This window comes from Erythrolamprus reginae, chromosome 2 (genome assembly GCF_031021105.1).
Source record: "Erythrolamprus reginae isolate rEryReg1 chromosome 2, rEryReg1.hap1, whole genome shotgun sequence".
In the NCBI taxonomy this organism is placed as follows: Eukaryota; Metazoa; Chordata; class Lepidosauria; order Squamata; family Dipsadidae; genus Erythrolamprus; species Erythrolamprus reginae.
The window spans coordinates 291,224,354-291,242,589 of NC_091951.1; the positions used below are offsets into that span (position 1 = coordinate 291,224,354).

The following is an 18,236-nucleotide window of genomic DNA, read 5'->3' on the forward strand; positions in this document are numbered from 1 at the left end:
GCTATGTATCCTAACAGAAAATTCATTTGAATAGGTTCATGTTTTTCAATCAGTGTATTTATGATCCAAGTACTGAGTCAGATCAATTTCAAGTGCAACATTCTTAACCCCCAAACTCTGAAACCATTTATATCTGCCCATCGTGCAAACACACCCTTGCAACATTTTTTTCCATCATGTCCTCATCAATGCTATCATCATGTTCCATTCCAGGAAGGACACAGCTTTGATTCATCCTCACCTGCCAGAATTGAAAAAATGTTTTCCTCCTTTATTTGACATAGTCAAGGGCAAACTCAAAGTGTGTAAAACTTCTTAGTCTTTGGAAGGAATTCAGGTAGATACTACAGAGACAATAGGGAGAGGACAGGATTCCGCAGTGGAGACAACTACTTCATTTTGCTATTGTTTTCTGCTGACTCAAGGATAAGTAAATAGCAGTATATTTATTTATTTATTTATTTATTTGTTTGTTTGTTTATTTGTTTGTTTGTTTATTTAATAGATTTGTATGCCGCCCCTCTCCGAGGACTCGGAGCGGCTCCCAACAAACAATACAATCTACAAATCCAATGTTTAAAAGCAGATCAATTAAGAAACCCTTTTAAAGAACAACTCAACATACCATACATAGCTTGGTCATGAGGAAAGACCCGTAAACCAGGCTGCTTACAAAAGAGGAATTCTTAATTCTAGAACTCAAAATATATTTTCTTGGCCATTCTGTCCTTTCTTGCTTAATAGAATTCTTCAAAATAATATGAAGTGATGGACTTCCATAAATTTCCATAACTGGGGCCCATAGCTTCACAAAAAAAGCCTTGTTAAGCATTGAAATTACAGCTTGGTGGGTCTGACATCCTACACATCCTGGAGCCAACTGGAGGATGGGAGGAACAGGGAAAGATTGAATGGTCAAGGTTGTACATTGTTCCCATTCCAACCGAATTAATTACATTTATATGTAACATAGGAAAATTTATACAAGCATTTAACTTTGCTATACCTTATAATTATAATTCCTCCTCACAAATAGGTTTCATGTATAACTCTCTTTAAATGTTGAACTACTTGAAGTTGGTTTAATTGTTGGCTTTGATGAAAACTTTAAATCTATGTAAATTCCAGACCAAGAAAATATATGTTTATCCTCAAGGGTTCGTACCATTGATTCCTTAGGACAATTTTCAATCCACATCGATCAAAGATGTTCAATCGTTTAAATTTAGACTATTGTCTCTGAATGGAATATGAACAGGCAAACTAAATCCTGAAGCAAATTATACACTGAACAGCACACAGATATATGGGGGGCCTCAGTCTTCTTTTCACTAGGATACAACAGCTATGTTGTCATTGCTGCCTACTAACTTACATAGCTAGGAACATTTAGCTATCGTAAAGCTTTTTCTTTTGCCTGATGCTATGTCCTCTTCTCTCACAGTATTTGATGACAAATAAGAAAGATGGAGCCCCAAAGAATTTAAGCCTTTGAACTGGAAAAGTTGGAAAAGACTCCTGCGAATCCCTTGGACCGCAAGCCGATCAAACCGGTCAGTCGTAGAGGAGATCAACCTAGACTGTGATGAGATGAAACTCAAATACTTTGGCCACCAAATGAAAAGGAAGGACTCACTGGAGAAGAGCTTAATGCTGAGAAAGATTGAGGGCAAAAGAATGGGACAAAGAATGAGGTGGCTGGATGGAGTCACTGAAGCTTAAATGGACTCCAGAAGATGATAGAGAACATGAAAGCCTGGAGGAACATTGTCGCAATGGGTCAGACACAACTTCGCAACTGACAACAAACTCTTGGCTTTGCACTTGTGATTCCGGAAAGGAAGAGACAACAGAACTTGTTTTATTTATTGTTCCTTTTTCAGAGACATTTCAATCAGATTCATACTATCTCTGGACTGGTCAGTAGATATCCTGATTACCCAGATTCAGCTTATGTCCAGAGGCTGCTCATAGACAAACTACCTTTTATTACAGTGCATGTAACCAGGTTTTGTGCAACAGCATGTAAGATCCATCAAGACCCTGGCGGTACAATCTTCCTGCAAGCAATCTTTGCAATTATAATTTAATTATACTTTAGATATTTCCACTTGTAATTATAGATGTTTTTGTATCTAACATTAGTTACAATTTATATTAAGTAGGAGTCTCGATTATAGAAGTTATATAGTTTTATAAATGTATTCTAAGTTGGTGTTAAATAATTTCACTATCTACTAAGATAAACATAATTGACCAAGATAATAACTGTAGTATATGCAAATAAATGTTTCCAAATGCAACAGAATCTACACATCTATTCAGAAGCAGAATTGCAGATTTTATTTTTAAAATATTTTTTTTTATTTATTTTTTTAAAAAGAACAGACAACCATCAGGCTTTATTCTCATTATTCAGTAATAATTCAGATAATTCAGTTAGCTAATTCAGTTAGCTAATTATTATTTTAATTATTCTCATTATTTTCATTGAACTGTTAATTCAGCTATGACCTACCCCATGCGTTTTGTAATAATTTTATGTAAGATGTGTGACTTGGATTGAATTAGAGTATTTTATACAATTAAACAATGTTAAAATGACCAAAAACAGGATTAAAAACTTGGTATGTCTCAAGATATAGGATATGTATGGTCAAGATTTCAGTAACATTTCAGTGCAGACCCTTGATTCTAGAATAATTTGTTCCCTGCTGACAATCTTTTAGATGTGTAACCTCCTCCCAGCTTCCTGATTATTAATGGCTCTCTTGGAGACACCATGTCTACCAAGCAGCTTCAATTAAACTAAGCCAAAGCATCTTTTTGTTTTTTACTCTAACCATACAGTTTCAGGATCAAACTCTTATATTTAACATATAGTATCGCTCACATTTATGCACATGTGGTCTTCAAAACATCATATAAACATACAGTTTGAGATGGTTATACATACTTGTTCTAAACACAATTCTGGGAACTTTTTTCTGAAGTGCTGCCCAAAATGTAAAGATCAGCATTACAAATTAGGGAGAACAAATTGTAGACTACATGCCAAGGATTATTTTCCATTCCTAGGAATAGATTCTACCTGGACAATTATGAAACTGAACTGTTCTGTTTTATATCAAAAATTATCTGCCTAACTACTCAGTACCATTATTTAGTTATGTTTTCCACTATTCATAATAAGGTATCATAAACAGAAAGACATTATTATTGTGGCCATATTTAATATTCTATTATAAATTATTACAAATGATTTGATCATATACATTGAATTCTATCTACTGCTACTGCTCTTGCATAAAATTTATACAAGTGCAGCTTGATTGCTTGCTATATGTATTATATTCCAAAAAGTTTCTGAAATCAACTAACTCAATTATTATCTGGGTATATTTCTAACTTGATTTAAGAATAGATCTGTTCACACTTCAGAACTGTTTCATGTTTTACATCTTTTTTCGGGACACGTAAATGAACATAATGCACAAATTACTTTTTCACCTTTTAAAGTTTAGGCGCAATTCTAACATTATTGGATTAAATTCATACTTATAATAGATCTGATAAAATCAATAAGCTGCATGTTAGCAACTTGTCCCATTTATTTTAACAATACTCTAAGTAACACAGTTTACATTTAATCATTGTTTACAGCTAAACCTCATTCAGATAAATGGATTATATTTCTACTGAAAAGATTAGGAGTCAAGATTTAAGATACACTCAAATCAATTTACATTCAAATCAGAGGCACTGGATTCCTTTGGCGTCAACAGAACTTGAACCACAGGATAAGTAGATGAAAAGTCTATAAATTGTATGCTTAGAAGCAATAAGCTTTCCAACATATTCCACAGGAATATGATTACCTTAGGCACAAGACTATTACATTGAAGTAAGTGTAAAGTCAGTGTACCTGATAAAACCACGAATTCAACAACTTGTTTTTCTAATGTGGATATTTATTCCATTGCAAGATAAATAATGTGCATGGCTGTAGTTCCCCCCTCCACACCTTTTTGTTAACATTGCAAACATATAAAGCATTATCAGCTTTCAGATCCATTTACCAGAATTAAAGTGTTCACATATTAATTAACACATGTTCTGCCAATACAAAAATTATTTTTTCCACAGCAAAGGAAAATAATCGTAATTTTTTTAAGAAATAAAGAAAAAATATTTTAAAGACACAAACAGCGAAGCTATTTACATCTTACTGAATATAAGAAACATCAGGAGGAAAAAGAAATATAGTTTGCAATTTAAGTAGTCATATTTTTCAAGAGGAAAAATAAGAGACCAACCCCAAAATCCTGAAAATATTTATATTGAGCTTTATTCTGGTGCATATGGAAGAAATATCATCTTCCTCTCAGAATTTATTGTGAAACTACTTTTATTTCAAGTCCATCTAATTTCAAGGGAGCATTCATTCAGACCTCTATGCATCAGTTGCTAAAAAACAATTTAATCAACACCATCGGTCTGAAAAAAATCATCACAGGAAGCAGATATTCATAAACTAACAAAAATATTTATGCAAGTAAAGCAAAAATAAAACACAATTCAAATTGCTTAATAAAGGTGTGTAAAACATACAAAAGTTTCTTCCCACAAATTACAAACCTCAAGCAATGATAGTGCATGTAAAAATTCTTATATGTGAATTGGCTAACTCTAATGTAAACTTTCTAACCATTTGAGATTTTGTTATTGGAAAGGAATATCTGAAAATATTTTAAAATTATTCATATTACTTTACTTCAACTCTTTTCCGTCAGATGAAATTTTATCTTTCTGACTATAGAAAAATTATTAATAACATTTTATAGCGATCTACTTATAAAGGAAAAAATAAAAAGCACAATGCAGTGGATTGGAGATATTAGTGAAGTAGAAGATTTTGTGGGTCAAATGTTATGGTTGGTTCTCCACCTCTCCCCATTAATCAATTAAATTCCTGGGTATACCAAGCCATTGGCTTTCTCAATTGAGTTGCTGTTGGTGAAGGACAACCATTTTTAAAACTACATATCGTTATACCGCTATTACTTCAAAAGTAATAAGGAATGCAACAAAAAGTGTATATACAAATATTTAGATTTTTATTTCTGCAGTCCTAAGAATACATAGCTGGACTTTTTATTGAACTTAGTTAAAACTGTTTCTAGTAACTTTCCCCATAGCTTTACACATGCGTTATTCTTTCCTATAACAAAACATTATTCTTTCCTATAACAGAGCTCACAACAACAGTTTTGAGATAAGAATGTTCCCTCAATAATGGAAAACCTACACACGACACTCTAAATTCTCACTTACTTAGATTTGATTTTAATAGAGGTCTCAAATATGGTAATTGGTGTTATTTTTTATTTGTTATTTTAATATTTGTCTCAAATATGGTAATTGGTGTTGTTTGAACATTCAACCTTACCCTCCTATAAATCTAACTATATTGGTGCCAAAAAGATTAAAAGTGGAAAAACTCTCTAGAAGTCTTAATCTCTCAGTCTTTAACAGTAGATATATTACACCCCAACAACCTTCTAAAAGAAAGATCTATGTTGTTGCTGTGCCAGGTGCCCACAGCTCAGTAAAACTGAAATAGTTTGACATACAACCTTCTATCTTATAGCTGAACTCCAGTGTCAACCATACACTGATTTCACATGTGACACTAAAAACCAAGTCAGACATTCTCCCATGTTATACCGTAATTGCTGTTAAAATCTTGCTAACACTAAATAGAAATCACAAGCTAATAAGTTTTAAATTATTACATTTTAAAATCTAACATATATTGTAGTTAGCGTAAATGTTACGTCCATCACATTAAACTAATATAGTCCTGATCCAAAATTTAACATCCAACATATTTATTTCATTTTGAATACATTTAATGAGGTAGAGAGATTTAACATCGTCATAAATAAAAGTTACCCAGGAATGAAGCAACATTTTTAGTTACTTAGATTAATTTCTATCTCACCCAATCTTTCAAAATGACACATAATAGGCAACTTTAAAGTATCTAACAGGATGTTTACAAAAGATATGTATTTAATAGTAGGAAATATATGTAGCTCGAGGTTAGATATATCTTACTTACACAAAAAGATACTAATGAAACAATCTCACATTGTTCAAAGCACTTCATATAAATTATAATGTGTCTTTCAAATATTCACTTAGATATTTTTTTTAATCAGTGGGGGGAAATGCTATTAAAACTGAGGAGCTGCCATTTAGAATCCCTTTTGAAATTCCCACTATTTTAGGTAGAGCAACATTACAACCAAAAACATAGTTTTTATGACTAATGTATGGCTCACATATTGCATTATACAAAGCAATATGTGGACCAGCCCAGAAAATCAATTTGTTGTGGATCTGTTCTCGAGATCAGCTCACGCACCCTGGAACTCTTCAGTTGTTTGAGTTGCTTGAGAAGTTCTTAACCATGTCTTACTCCACATATAATGGATGGTATTAGGGAAGTTTAACTGGGTTTAAGAATGGGAAGGAAAGGAAAGAAGAAAAAAGAGAAGAAGGAGAATGAAGGAAGGAAGGACAGGACAGATTGCATAGATGCAGCAATTTAATTGCTAAAACTACACCTTGGCCAAAAGTACTTAGCTGTAGTGTAGCATCTCATCTTCCAGGCAATGTTAATCCCCATCAGTAGTGTTGTTCCAGTCTCAAGGCTGATCTCACCCTTTTATCCATTCTAAAATATCATAAAATATTTTTGAAAGATGTAAAGAAGATCGTAAAAGGCAGTCACACATTTTCAGTTTGGCCAAGCAGATATTTTCATTTCTTTCCGCTGAACCTATCTGTTTATTCATAGTTTCAGCTGTTGCACATGGTCATTTATTTATGAAATTAGAGGGTGGGGGGAGTTTCCAAACTATTTTTTTTAATATTATGATCCTAAGAACGATATAGATATAAAGGAATGCTAACATTTGCCATGATTTGTCCAAAGAAATAAGAAAAAATAAGCCAGCCCATAGTCATTATACAGTATACACCTGTTAGCTTTCTCTTTTGCCAGTTCCTTATACTGGTAATACAAAATACATATTCCAGACAGTTTTTCAAAGTCATTTTGATAAGGTGAATAAAGTTGCCTCCTGTTCCATTTTAATAAAGTTAATTGAAGGGGACACTAAAGAATGTCATGTCAGATGCTACACTCAAAGCTCCATCAGTTTTAGCATTTTCACACTTTTCTTTACAAACTAGCTCCTCAGAAATGGTTGCATTATACTTACACAATTGCATTAATCTAATTTGTACCAGCATATATTTGTACCTTGAATATTTGTACAGTATCTTGGTTTGAATGCGAAGTTAGACATGCCCCCAAAATATACTTGTATGCTAGCAAAGAGATTTTGGTCCTTGGAGGAAATTACTCAGAGAAAGTTTTACAAATATCTTGTAAGATGCAATTAGGTTTTCCTGCACATGAGTTAGTTATTTGAATCCTTTTCCTAAATATTAATACTATAGTTGCTACTAATCATGTTATAAATAAATCTTAATTATTAAATTTTAGGCCTAAAACCTATATTTTTATGTAAGCTACATAAGTTATATAAATTATTACATAATTCAAACTGACTTTGTGTTTGGGGGTTCTATAGGCCTTTCTTTCAACGATTTACAAAATTTTATAACAAAAACCAGCCTTTGTTGTGGCCATATAAAAATGTATCACAGCATAATATTGGTGACAAAACAGCTTTAGGGCAGTTTGAAAATATAATCAACACATTGAAATAATAACAGAAATGGTAGTTATCAACAAAAAAGCAGTAATTCTAAGTCCCAAATCAACCTTGAGTTTTCACTTGAAGCACAAGTAATCAGGCTGAAGATATTTATTTATTTATTTTATTTATTTATTTTGTCCAATACATAATGAGGGTTTTAGTGGGTATATATCTATATACACATAGTAAAATACATGATGAAGGTTATAGAGCAAATACTCATAGTAAAATATATCTAAGAAATAATAGAAAAGAAGGTATAGTAATAGAACATATCAATGAAAGAATAGAAGAAGAGATATAGGAATAGAATAAAAGTATAGGAGATACAGTATAGGAGAGCAATAGGACAGGGGACGGAAGGCACTCTAGTGCACTTGTACTCACCCCTTACTGACCTCTTAGGAATCTGGATAGGTCAACCATAGATAATCTAAGGATAAAGTGTTGGGGGTTTGGGGATGACACTATGGAGTCCGGTAATGAGTTTCACGCTTCGGCAACTCGGTTACTGAAGTCATATTTTTTACAGTCAAGTTTGGAGCGGTTAATATTAAGTTTATTATTATTATTATTATTATTATTATTATTATTATTATTATTATTTATTAGATCCTACTTCAGATATATTATGGGAAGACCTAGTTCTCTGGAGAAGGCTTTGAAGTTGGGAATGGTGGAAGGAAAGAGAAGAGGACAAGCAGCAACAAGATGGACACAAGTTACAGTAGGGATGGGCACACCATTGGAATACTGAAAGCCCACGTTAATCATGGAGAAAATCTATAGGTAAGAGTCAACAATATATTGATGGCATGTTTTCATCATCACTATTATCTACCCAGGCTTCATGCTCTGCAGAATCCAGAACATGATACCACATATTTCGAGACTGAAGGATGCCAATGCCTGCAGTATTACTGTTTCAAAGGAAGTTATGGCTTCTTTTTTCTAGAGGCAAAAAACAGCAAAAGACATCTCTGCTACCCAACCCAAAACAGGAATAAAAGGTGAACCCAACCTCACTCCCAGAAAGGCCTCCTTGCAGCCCACCTAATGGCAACCCCTGATGCCCTTGAACCTGCCACTTTTTCTCCAAGTGAAGGCCAAGTCTTCAAACTGTAAGACCAAGGGGAAAGCAAGCCATTGGTTCACCTGCTTCTCCTACCCCAGCAGCCTTCATCCCAGAGAGGAGGAGCAAGCAGGAAGGAGCCATCCTGTTCCTCTCTTCTCTTTGCTTGCCTTGCCTCCCTCCACGCTTGGCTTTCCCACCTGGTGGCAGGTGACTGTGCCCCCCCATCCTTAGCCCATCTCCCAGCGCCTGATGGATGAGCTATGGATAGACACATTAAAGGTCACCTCCTGAGCCCAGTCGCCAGCCAGCCTCATTGATTGCCACCCAACTGAGGGGAGGGAGGAGAGCAGCCATGCGAATCTGCCTCTCTGAGTAAGGAAACACTCAGATATTAGAAGGCGCAAAGCTCAGAGAATCAGGCGTAAGCGATCGACTGTCCAATAGGATCTGGAAGCCGTTTGGTGAACATTTTGCCCCCAAAATCCCAGATTTCTTCCACTGCAAAAGACCCCTCACCCCCCACCCCTCCACCCCAATAAACTCAGTAGGACTTCTGCAAAAAAAAGAGAGAGGCTGCATTAGCTTGGGGTTGGTTGCACCTTAGATGTAACTGAATGTCTGGATTTGGTCAGATTAAGAGTAGAACGAAAATTCTCTCTGTCTGTCTCTCTGTCTCTCCCCCCATTTCATATATCTCTCCCTTCTCTTTCTCTTTTTCTCTGTCTCTCATTCTGATTCTCTCTCTTTCTTTCTCCCCCTCTCTTTCTCTCTGTCAGCTCTCTCTCCCCCCTCTATCTCATCACTCTCCCCCTATATTTTTCTTTCATTCTCTCTCTGATTCTCTCTCTCTTATTTTGATTCTCTCTCTCTCTCTCTCTCTCTCTGATTTTCTCTTTCTTTCTCTCCCTCTCTTTTTCTCTCTCTCATCTCTCTTCTCCCCTCTCTCTCTGTCTTCCCCCATTCTCTCTCCCCCTCCCTTTCTCACCTCACCCCTTCTTTTGTTTTGCAAAGCAAAGGGATTTTTAAAAAACCCAGGGATTCCTCATGCCGAGATTTGGGAGTGAGATAAGTGAAAAGACAAGATTACTCAACCTGGGAGAAGTTTAAACTGCTACCGGCTTTTGCATGTAATGCCCCCTCGATGAGTGTAAGCGGAATATATATATATATATTCCTTCGATCGCGTGTACGAAGGAATTAAATTTCAGTGTCAAGTATCAGAAGGTTAGGAGAATATTGTGTGTAGATAAACCTTGCCACCCCTTGCCCCTGGGGGAGCCCCATACACAATGTGGAGATGATGAATGGGCGTTGGGAGAGGGGATCGAAGCGAGGGCCGTCTTGCCTCAACTCTCTCCTACAAAACTATAGGGCAATTAATTGTGCCTTGTCCCCTCATCCTTCATCTCCTGGTGGCACATATCGATGGAGATTACTGCTGATGGACCATTTTATCACCTTAAATAAACAGTCACCACCTCTTCTAACCTCAATCTAATATATGGGCCGCGAGCCCGCCTCGCCAAAGATGCCGCTCCAGAAAACTAGAAGGGTGGTTGGTGGTGGGGGAATAGCTACAGCGCGTTGAAGATACGGTGGGCAATTGAGGGAAATATATACATGTGTCTTGCAGATATATATACGTCAAGGTTTAACCCCAAGAGGATCCTCTTCGCCACCTCGCTTGCCAGCCAGGCTAGGTAGCAGTGTGGCAAAAGATGCTCGCCTGACAGACGGCTAAATGGGGCAACGGGGCGGACTGTTGAACCTGCCGGGTTCGTTTCCACACGCTGCAGAGCGCGGCGAGGGGGCAGAAACGTCCCTTCTTTGGGTTTTTTTTTCAACCTTCGGCGGTGGGTGGGGTAGAAAGGGCAGCGAGGGAGCGGAGGTGCGTTTGCAAACTGTGACTTCCAGAGCATCCAAGCAGGAATTGCGAGGCTGTTGTAAAGGCGCGGGGCGTCCTCCTCTTTTTGGCTGCGCCTTAATGAAGGACTTTTCAACTCCATAAAGCGCTCTTAAACTTTAAGAACGGAAACGTAAAGTGGCGGCTCTCTTGGACTTATAGTAATCAGTCAGCAAACTTAAAGGTGGGGTAGAAATAATTGTGCTGAGCAAAAAAAAAAAGTGTTTTGTCTCGGTTATTGCTTATTTTGCAAAATCTTTAGATAGGAAACCGTCCACTTCCTAAAAGCCTCGAACTTGGTTTCTGGCGTGGACAGAACCGGAATTCTGTTCATTCCCAGTAAAAAACGCTCTTACTTAGAAACTTTGGGGTGCGTTAAATCTTTTACAACGTCAGAACCAGATTGCTCATTTCACCGAATCCATTCCACTCCCAATTCTCTCCGCGTGCTGTGATCTCCTTCCTAGAATATTTCAAACTTTCGATGTTTGTCCCTCTCCAAAAAAATCAATCAATCTGTCCGGGCAATATCTTCTCCACTGTTAACCTCAAATTAATTTATGTCAAGAACTGGAAATTCCTCAGTGCCGAAGACCAGCAGTCAATGTCTGTTTATCTAGAAGTCGATGTGTAAGTGAAGTAATGACGGTTTATGTTTTTTTTTAAAGTATGAAATTTGTAAATTAGCTACCATTCATGTTATGGAATCATTACCACGCAGCAAAATAGATGCCTCAACGGAAACCTCTATGAAATTACACGGCATCATGCCACTGTCAATTTCGTGTATTAATGTCTATAATAATAAATAGCATGATACTATAATGGATAGTAAGGATATTGGTGATATAATGGGTATGTTAATTAATATTAACCTACGATGAAGCACTGCAACTTTTTCTTCGGCTTCCAACTACTGGCTTAATTAAATTTTAGCATTCCACTTTTGTATTTTGCCTGGAAAGCATTTAGGATGAATAGGGTTACTGACAGCTGGATTTGTATCCTAATTAAGCCAAATATCGGAACTCAACTCAACCCATTAGGGCTTAGACTCCATCCACGAAATAAAGAGCCACTAAAATTAGTAAATGTGTTTTGGGTAAGAGTGCTAAACGACAATCCAATAATTTGCTTTAAATGGGCTAAGGGTGACAAAAATATGCGCTTTGCACCAGTCAGAGGAAGATTAATGGTGGGGAATAAGGCAAGCAAGTGAAGGCATTATTAACTAAGCACTAAGACTAGACTAGCCTCGCATTTCCCAAAACTTCTGACTTTCTGACCCAGGACTTCTAAATACCAAACTACTGCTGCTGCTGCTGCTGTTACTATTATTATTGTTGGTGGTGGTGGTGGTGGTTGTCGTTGTTGTCGTCGTTGTCGTTGTCATTATTATTATTATTATTATTATTATTATTATTATTATTATTATTATTATTATTATTATTATTATTATTATATTTAGATACCGTCTCCAGTCCCAGCTAAAAACCTGGTTGATTTGAGTAGTACCATCCCCTCCAATTGCAATAGAACTGGCGTGTTACGTTTGCTACTAAATGGACCGAGTGTCTGGAAGCGTTCTTGTTCCGAGCAACGGGCCCATTCGACGGACCAGACAGCACAAGAAATGGGAGGGAAACTAACAAGCGAAACGGAAAAAAAGGAGCTTCATTCATCTGGGCCCCAGAAGGGCCGGTGGGTGGAGGAAGCAGAAGAAGGCGAGGGGAGGACTCTGGTTTCCGGCTAGCTCGCAAGGTTGGGACCCCAGTTAAATCCCTGCCAAGACCAAGCGCCAACTCCTTTGAAAGTAGATCGCATTTTCCTCCCCAGTAGACAGATCACCCCGCCCAGTCTTGCTCCAGGTTTTTTTTGACGGTCCCTGTTCGCCCCGATCTTTTGATGGGACACACACCCAGGTTTTTTTGGGACGGTTCCTAGCCGTCACCCGAGAAAGGATTCGGGACCCTCTCCGACGACCCAGAACGGACCCACTCGGCCGCGGGGGAATCCAAAAGGCGTGGTGAACTCGAGGTCCGAGGATAGACGGTCCGATCCACCGGCAGCCTTAGACTTTGGCCTGCCGCCCAATAATCGGAAGTAAAGTCCTTTCGCAGCGACGACCGGGCTTTTTTTTTTTTTCCAAGGAGGGGAAAGAGGAGAAGGGAAGCGGACCGGGTCGAAGCCGAGGTTCGGGATGGGGGAAAGGCCGGAGTGGGTTTGGCGCGAGCTCCGCTGCCTCGGTGGAGCCTTAAAGCCGCCCCACGCGTGGGAGCTGCGTGCTCCGCTGCCTAGAATAGGATCGAGCCACCCTTTGGAGCCTCCGAAGGCCACCTGGTGGCTCTTGCAAGCCTTTCTGGGAAGGAGGAAGAAGGGGGGGGGGGGACTTAATTTCGGAGAAAAAGAGGAGAGAGAGAAGGGAGCCAGTTTGACCCCTGGAAGCCGCGTTTCTTTCTTTTCTTTTCTGTCTTTCCTCTTTCCTTCCTTCCTCTTCTTTCTTTCCTTCCTTCCTCTTTCTTTCTTTCTTTCTTTCTTTCTTATTTTCTTCCTTCCTTCCTCCTCCGCCTTCTGCCCTTCCTTCCTCTTTCTTTCTTTATTTTTTTCCTTCCTTCCTTCCTCCTTCTTCCCTTCCTTTCTTCCTTCCTTCCTTCCTCTTCCTTCCTTTCTTTCTTTCTTTCCTTCTTTCTTTCTTTCTTTCTTTCCTTCTTTCTTTCTTTCCTTCCTTATTTCCTTCCTTCCTTTTCAGTTCATCAGCTTCTTTTTTAGATCTCTCGAGTTACCGACTTCGGTCTGCGAGATGTAGAGTTTACGGGATCTATGCCGGCAGTTATAAAAGCCGCCTCTCGGAGTCTCTTAATTTATGACGCCAATAATTTATGGGACCGCTTCTCTCCCTGAACCGCCCGCTGCCCGATCAGGTGATGCGCAACAAGGCAGGATCTGGAGAGGAGTTTCTGGAAAACGCTGGAAATGGGTCCGAACTGACGCCTCGCGTTCAGAGGACGGTTAAAAAAGAGAACGGCTGAGATTACAATATTGCCATTGATTGCGGGCGAAGGAAAAGATCTAGTACCGTTCTTTTCTTCTCGTCCTAAATTTAGAGTAAACCATGACTCGGATTTGGCTCGTTCCGTACCGCGGAGCCCTATGCAACCCCGGGGCTCACTTCCAAGTAGGCTGTTTCAATTCTCTGACCTCTAAAGACATTTACAGTACTGTACTTTTATGTCCATCCAATGCTAGTAGTGCAACCTTGTTATTACAATAAGATGTATGGGAAATTTCTGTAACTCTGGAAAAGAAGTTTTAGTTTCAAGTAAAAATATCTGTTTGAGCGAATGCTACTTTTCCGTCCCTGCCCATTTACACCGTATTTTTTAGAATTAAACTGATGATGTTAATGTTTAGAATTGTAACGTATTCTTATTCAGACTTCACATGGATTCTTCTGCCGATCTATACCCATTCAAACCCCAAATAAAATTAATGACTTTCCTAACTTGATTGCATTTGTTTCCATGGAAATATAAGAGAAGGTATAAGCCATACAGTTTGAAGTAGTACGTTTCCCTGGGCTGAAGAACAATTAACTCAAAATGCTACAAATAAGAAGAAAGGAAACCTATAACTATATTGTACTTTCATTCATCTATATATACTGTACACACACATACACACGCTATATGCATAGGCTTTCATTATGTTGTCATTTAAGGTCACTAAAATTGTTAAACAATTTCAGACATCATCCATAGTGCAAGCAAATGTAGCACAAACTACAATTCTGGAGGCAGGGGGAGTGCAAATTGCAGTTCTGGGGGAAAATCTGTATTTTGGGAGGGGCAGAAAAACTATCCAAAAAGAATTCATCTTTGTTTTTCTGTTAAAATAAAGATTACTCTTTTAATTTAAAATTTCATTCTGGAATTCCCTTTAAGTTTTTGGTTTCAATTATACTTTTGGCATTCATACTTTTGAAAACTAACTTTCTACAAAAACGGCTTGGACACTAGTGAAGAAAACCCAGGAAACCCTAGATGTTAAATGAAGTGAAGCAGAGTGCAAGGTATACGGTAATACTATACTGCCAAACAAGAGGATGGAAAAAAGTTACATTTCTTCCTTCCTTCACTCTATTTCAGGCTTTCCAACTCTCTTGCCACACCATTAAGAAGAAAACCCTGAAAGTAAATAAAATGAAATAAAAGTGTTGTATATTCAAATGAAGCTATTACAAAAACCACTCATTTTCAAGAAAGTTACAGTAAGGTAAAGCTTTGATAAACAACCTACTGGTGGAGAATTGCTCGTGGCAAAAAAAACCGACCAAAATTTAATCTAAGCTTCCTTCTTGAATTCATGAAACTTTGGAGAAGGGAACCCCGCAGCCGAGTTGAAAAGGAAGCCTTGTAAAATGCCAAGGTTGGAAAGGCCTTTGAAGCTTCTGCTGGACCCCCTTAATTTAAAGTAAACTATATTTGAAAGCTACCTAGGAGATTTAGTCCCACGCCTCTCATTTAAGACTGGATTTGGGGTGGCCCTACAATGCTACTGATTTTGATTGCGACCTTGCTTGCCTGCAATTCCCTACCAGCCGATTTCCATAAAATCGGCCAATTTATTCCGGAATAAAACTTTCTGCAAAAAGTTGGCCACAAAAACTCGGTTGCGCGGAGGAACCAGTTCCGACGGGAGGGCCTCAAAAGCCCTTGAGAAAAACAAATGAACACAACCCACCCACTCCCCCATAGAAAACTCGTTGGGTACGTACGATTGTTGGGGTCCCCGGTGTGCTGGTTGAGGGGAATGATCTCCATGCGCTGTTGCCCGTAGAGGTAATAGTCCAGTTCTTCGGCGGTGCAGCGAAACCTGGACGCCCCTCTCTCGCTGCACTTGGCCAGGCTGCCGCCCCCTCCGCAGCCCCCTCCCAAGTCCTTGGTCTGCAAGAGCGAGACCGGAGCTCCTGTCGAGGGTTCGGAGCTTTGGATCGGCCCAAAGACAGGGATCTGCGCCATCGGCAGCGAAGTCAAGCCGGCCAGGGAGGCGACGGCGCACGAAGACGGAGCGGACGAAGGGGTGGAAGAGGAGGACGACGAAGAGGAGGACGACGAAGAGGAGGACGACGAGGAGGCAGACGAAGCGAGAGAGGCCGGGAGCTGCCGGAGGTTGTCACAAGTCGGGTCCGCGACTCTTTCGGGCGCCTGCAGGGGGTGATGGCCCAGCAAGCCCACGCCGGCTTTCAGTTGACTGCCCGGGGGGAAAAGCTGCTGCCAGTGTTGGAGGTAAGCCGGGTCCACCTTGAGGAAAGCCGAGCCGCCGGGGTCGCCGGGCTTCAGCATCTCTGCGAGCCTGAGGAAGAAGAAGAAGAAGAAGAAGGGGGAAGAGCTGAGAAGTTCTGCCAGGATTTAGGTCACCCAGGTGGGTCTCCGTCCACCGGACAGAGAAGAAGCCTGGGTCTCTTTACTGAGCGCCCCACGCGCGATTTTTTTTTTTTGAGAACTGGAAAGTCCGTCCAAGTTCAGGTGCAGAGCTTGACAGGATAGACAACCAACAACCCCCCAAAAAAAAATCTGTCGCGGGGGTGGGGGAAAAGGGGGAGGAGCCCGTAGAGCTTTGACCTCTCTCCTCTCCCCCCACCCTCCCTACCCAAGACTTCCCATTCCTCTGGGTTGCAGTGCTCCGCGTTTATTCCCGCCGCCTTTCCCCCACCGCCCTTCTGCGCATCCTACCGCACGCACACACCCCGACCCGACCTCTTTCCACTTTCTGGGGAGGGAGCAACTCTCGCTCCCTCCATGGAAAAGCCCTCTGAGTTCCTTACCCGCCTCCCATCGGAAAGGGGAAGGGGGGGGGAAGGAAGGAAGGAAGGAAGGAAGGAAGGAAGGAAGGAAGGAAGGAAGGAAGGAAGGAAGGAAGGAAGGAATGTCTAAACAAGCGAGCGAGCCCCTCATCCCGGCGAGAAAGTTTGGCTCGCGGGATAGCCAACTTCACCCGATCGCGGTCGGGAGCCCAGCGGTCGTGGGGGACAAACTCCCCACGCCCTTCCACGGACGCGGGGGGGGGGATGCCGGCTGCCGGGCCTTCTCCTTACGTACCTGAGCTGCGCGGAGGAGGAAGAAAACTCTCCCAACAGGAGGGTAGAGGGTCGATCCCCCCCAACCTGGGCCAGGAGGGGAAGGCGAGGTGCCACGGAAGCCAAGAGGGGGTGGCTCGTTTAACCCGGCAAGGGAAGAGTCCCGGCCGGCCTCTTGGACTGGCTCTTTTGCTGGTGGCTGCTCGGGAAGAGGAGGAGGAGGAGGAGGCGGTCGGGCTTCCGCGCCGTTCAAGCGCGCCGGCCGCCTTTGGGCGAGACACGTGGGTTTGACGACAGCACCAAACACGAGTGCTGGGGGAGGAGGAGGAGGAGGGGTGGGTGGATGGGAGGCGGGGGAGAGGGGGGAGAAAGCGGGAGAAAGTGCCGGATCTGCGACCCAGAAGCTCCCCCTTCCCTCTCTCCCACCGCCACCTACTCACCCACCCACCCCAAAGACGCGCGCGCGCGCCCACCCATCCCGCTACGGGTTATGGGGGGATGGAGAGGCTGAAGTTGAGAGCGTGAGAAGCCGAAGGGGGGCGTGGAGGCTGCCGGGGCCGTTTTCCTTCTCAGGTTCCCGAGGTTGGAAGCCGGGGGACACGGACACGCGGACGGCACGCGGGATTCTGGAGAGAGCTCGCCGCCAGGGACTTTCTTGGTTCCAGGGAAGAGAGAGAGAGCAAAAATATCCCGGGTGGAGGGGGGGGAGATCCGTCCTTGCAAGAGTAAGAATGTCCCGGGGGGTTGACCGTCTTTGCGAGAGCCACGATCCGCCCCAAAGTGGAACTAAGGTAGAATGAGAATTGCCCCTAGATCCAAAGTGGATCCGTTGGGCGGTGTGCGAACGCGCCGTTTCTCCGCTCTGGAGGAGATGCTGTTGCGCCCTTGGCCTTTGACTTCCCTCCTCTCCCCCCACCCTCCACTTTGAGCCCCCCCCCCCCCTCGACAACCCCCCCCCCCCTAATTTCAGACCTTAAAGCTAAAGTCAAGTTTTTTGTTTTCCAAACAATTAGCGACTTCTTTTCTTCTAGGCTTGCCAACGAGAGCCCGCACCAGGGCCGATCCTTCAAGTGGAATGGTTGCCGACGCCAGACTAAAGCTTTGCGCACGGGCGCCTATGTTGGGCTCCAAACAAGCCTGAGTTTCCTTTACCCAGACGGGGGTAGGTGGGTTAATCGGGTTAACTACGGGTAGTAAATTAATTAACCAGAAGTAACCATTGCCTGCCTCACAGTGCCGTCTCTATGGCCGTCGCCCCCTGCAATATTTTCCTGCAATACTCTAATAAGAAAGCGATGGTTGGAAAGCTCTTCTGGAGAAGCCTTTCGCTATATTGCCCACGAATAAAATTGGGAACCCAACGTTCGTGTCTAATTGCGCGTGGAA

General features: G+C 41.2%; 1 protein-coding gene across 2 annotated transcripts in view; it reads right to left on the reverse strand.

Annotated features, from left to right (window-relative positions):
* The window catches only part of PRDM6 (PR/SET domain 6), a 118,400-nt gene extending 101,334 nt beyond the window's left edge, over positions 1 to 17,066 (reverse strand). Inside the window, exons 1-2 of one of the 2 annotated variants that reach the window (XM_070736317.1) lie at positions 16,873 to 17,066; positions 15,549 to 16,126 (exon numbers count right to left, since the gene is read on the reverse strand). In XM_070736317.1, coding sequence (XP_070592418.1) covers positions 15,549 to 16,116 — 568 coding nt within the window. In that variant the 5' untranslated portion in view covers positions 16,117 to 16,126; positions 16,873 to 17,066. The remainder of the gene's footprint in view (positions 1 to 15,548; positions 16,127 to 16,872) is intronic. The other variant, XM_070736316.1, reaches the window with a different exon arrangement.
* Positions 17,067 to 18,236: the final 1,170 nt, after the last annotated feature.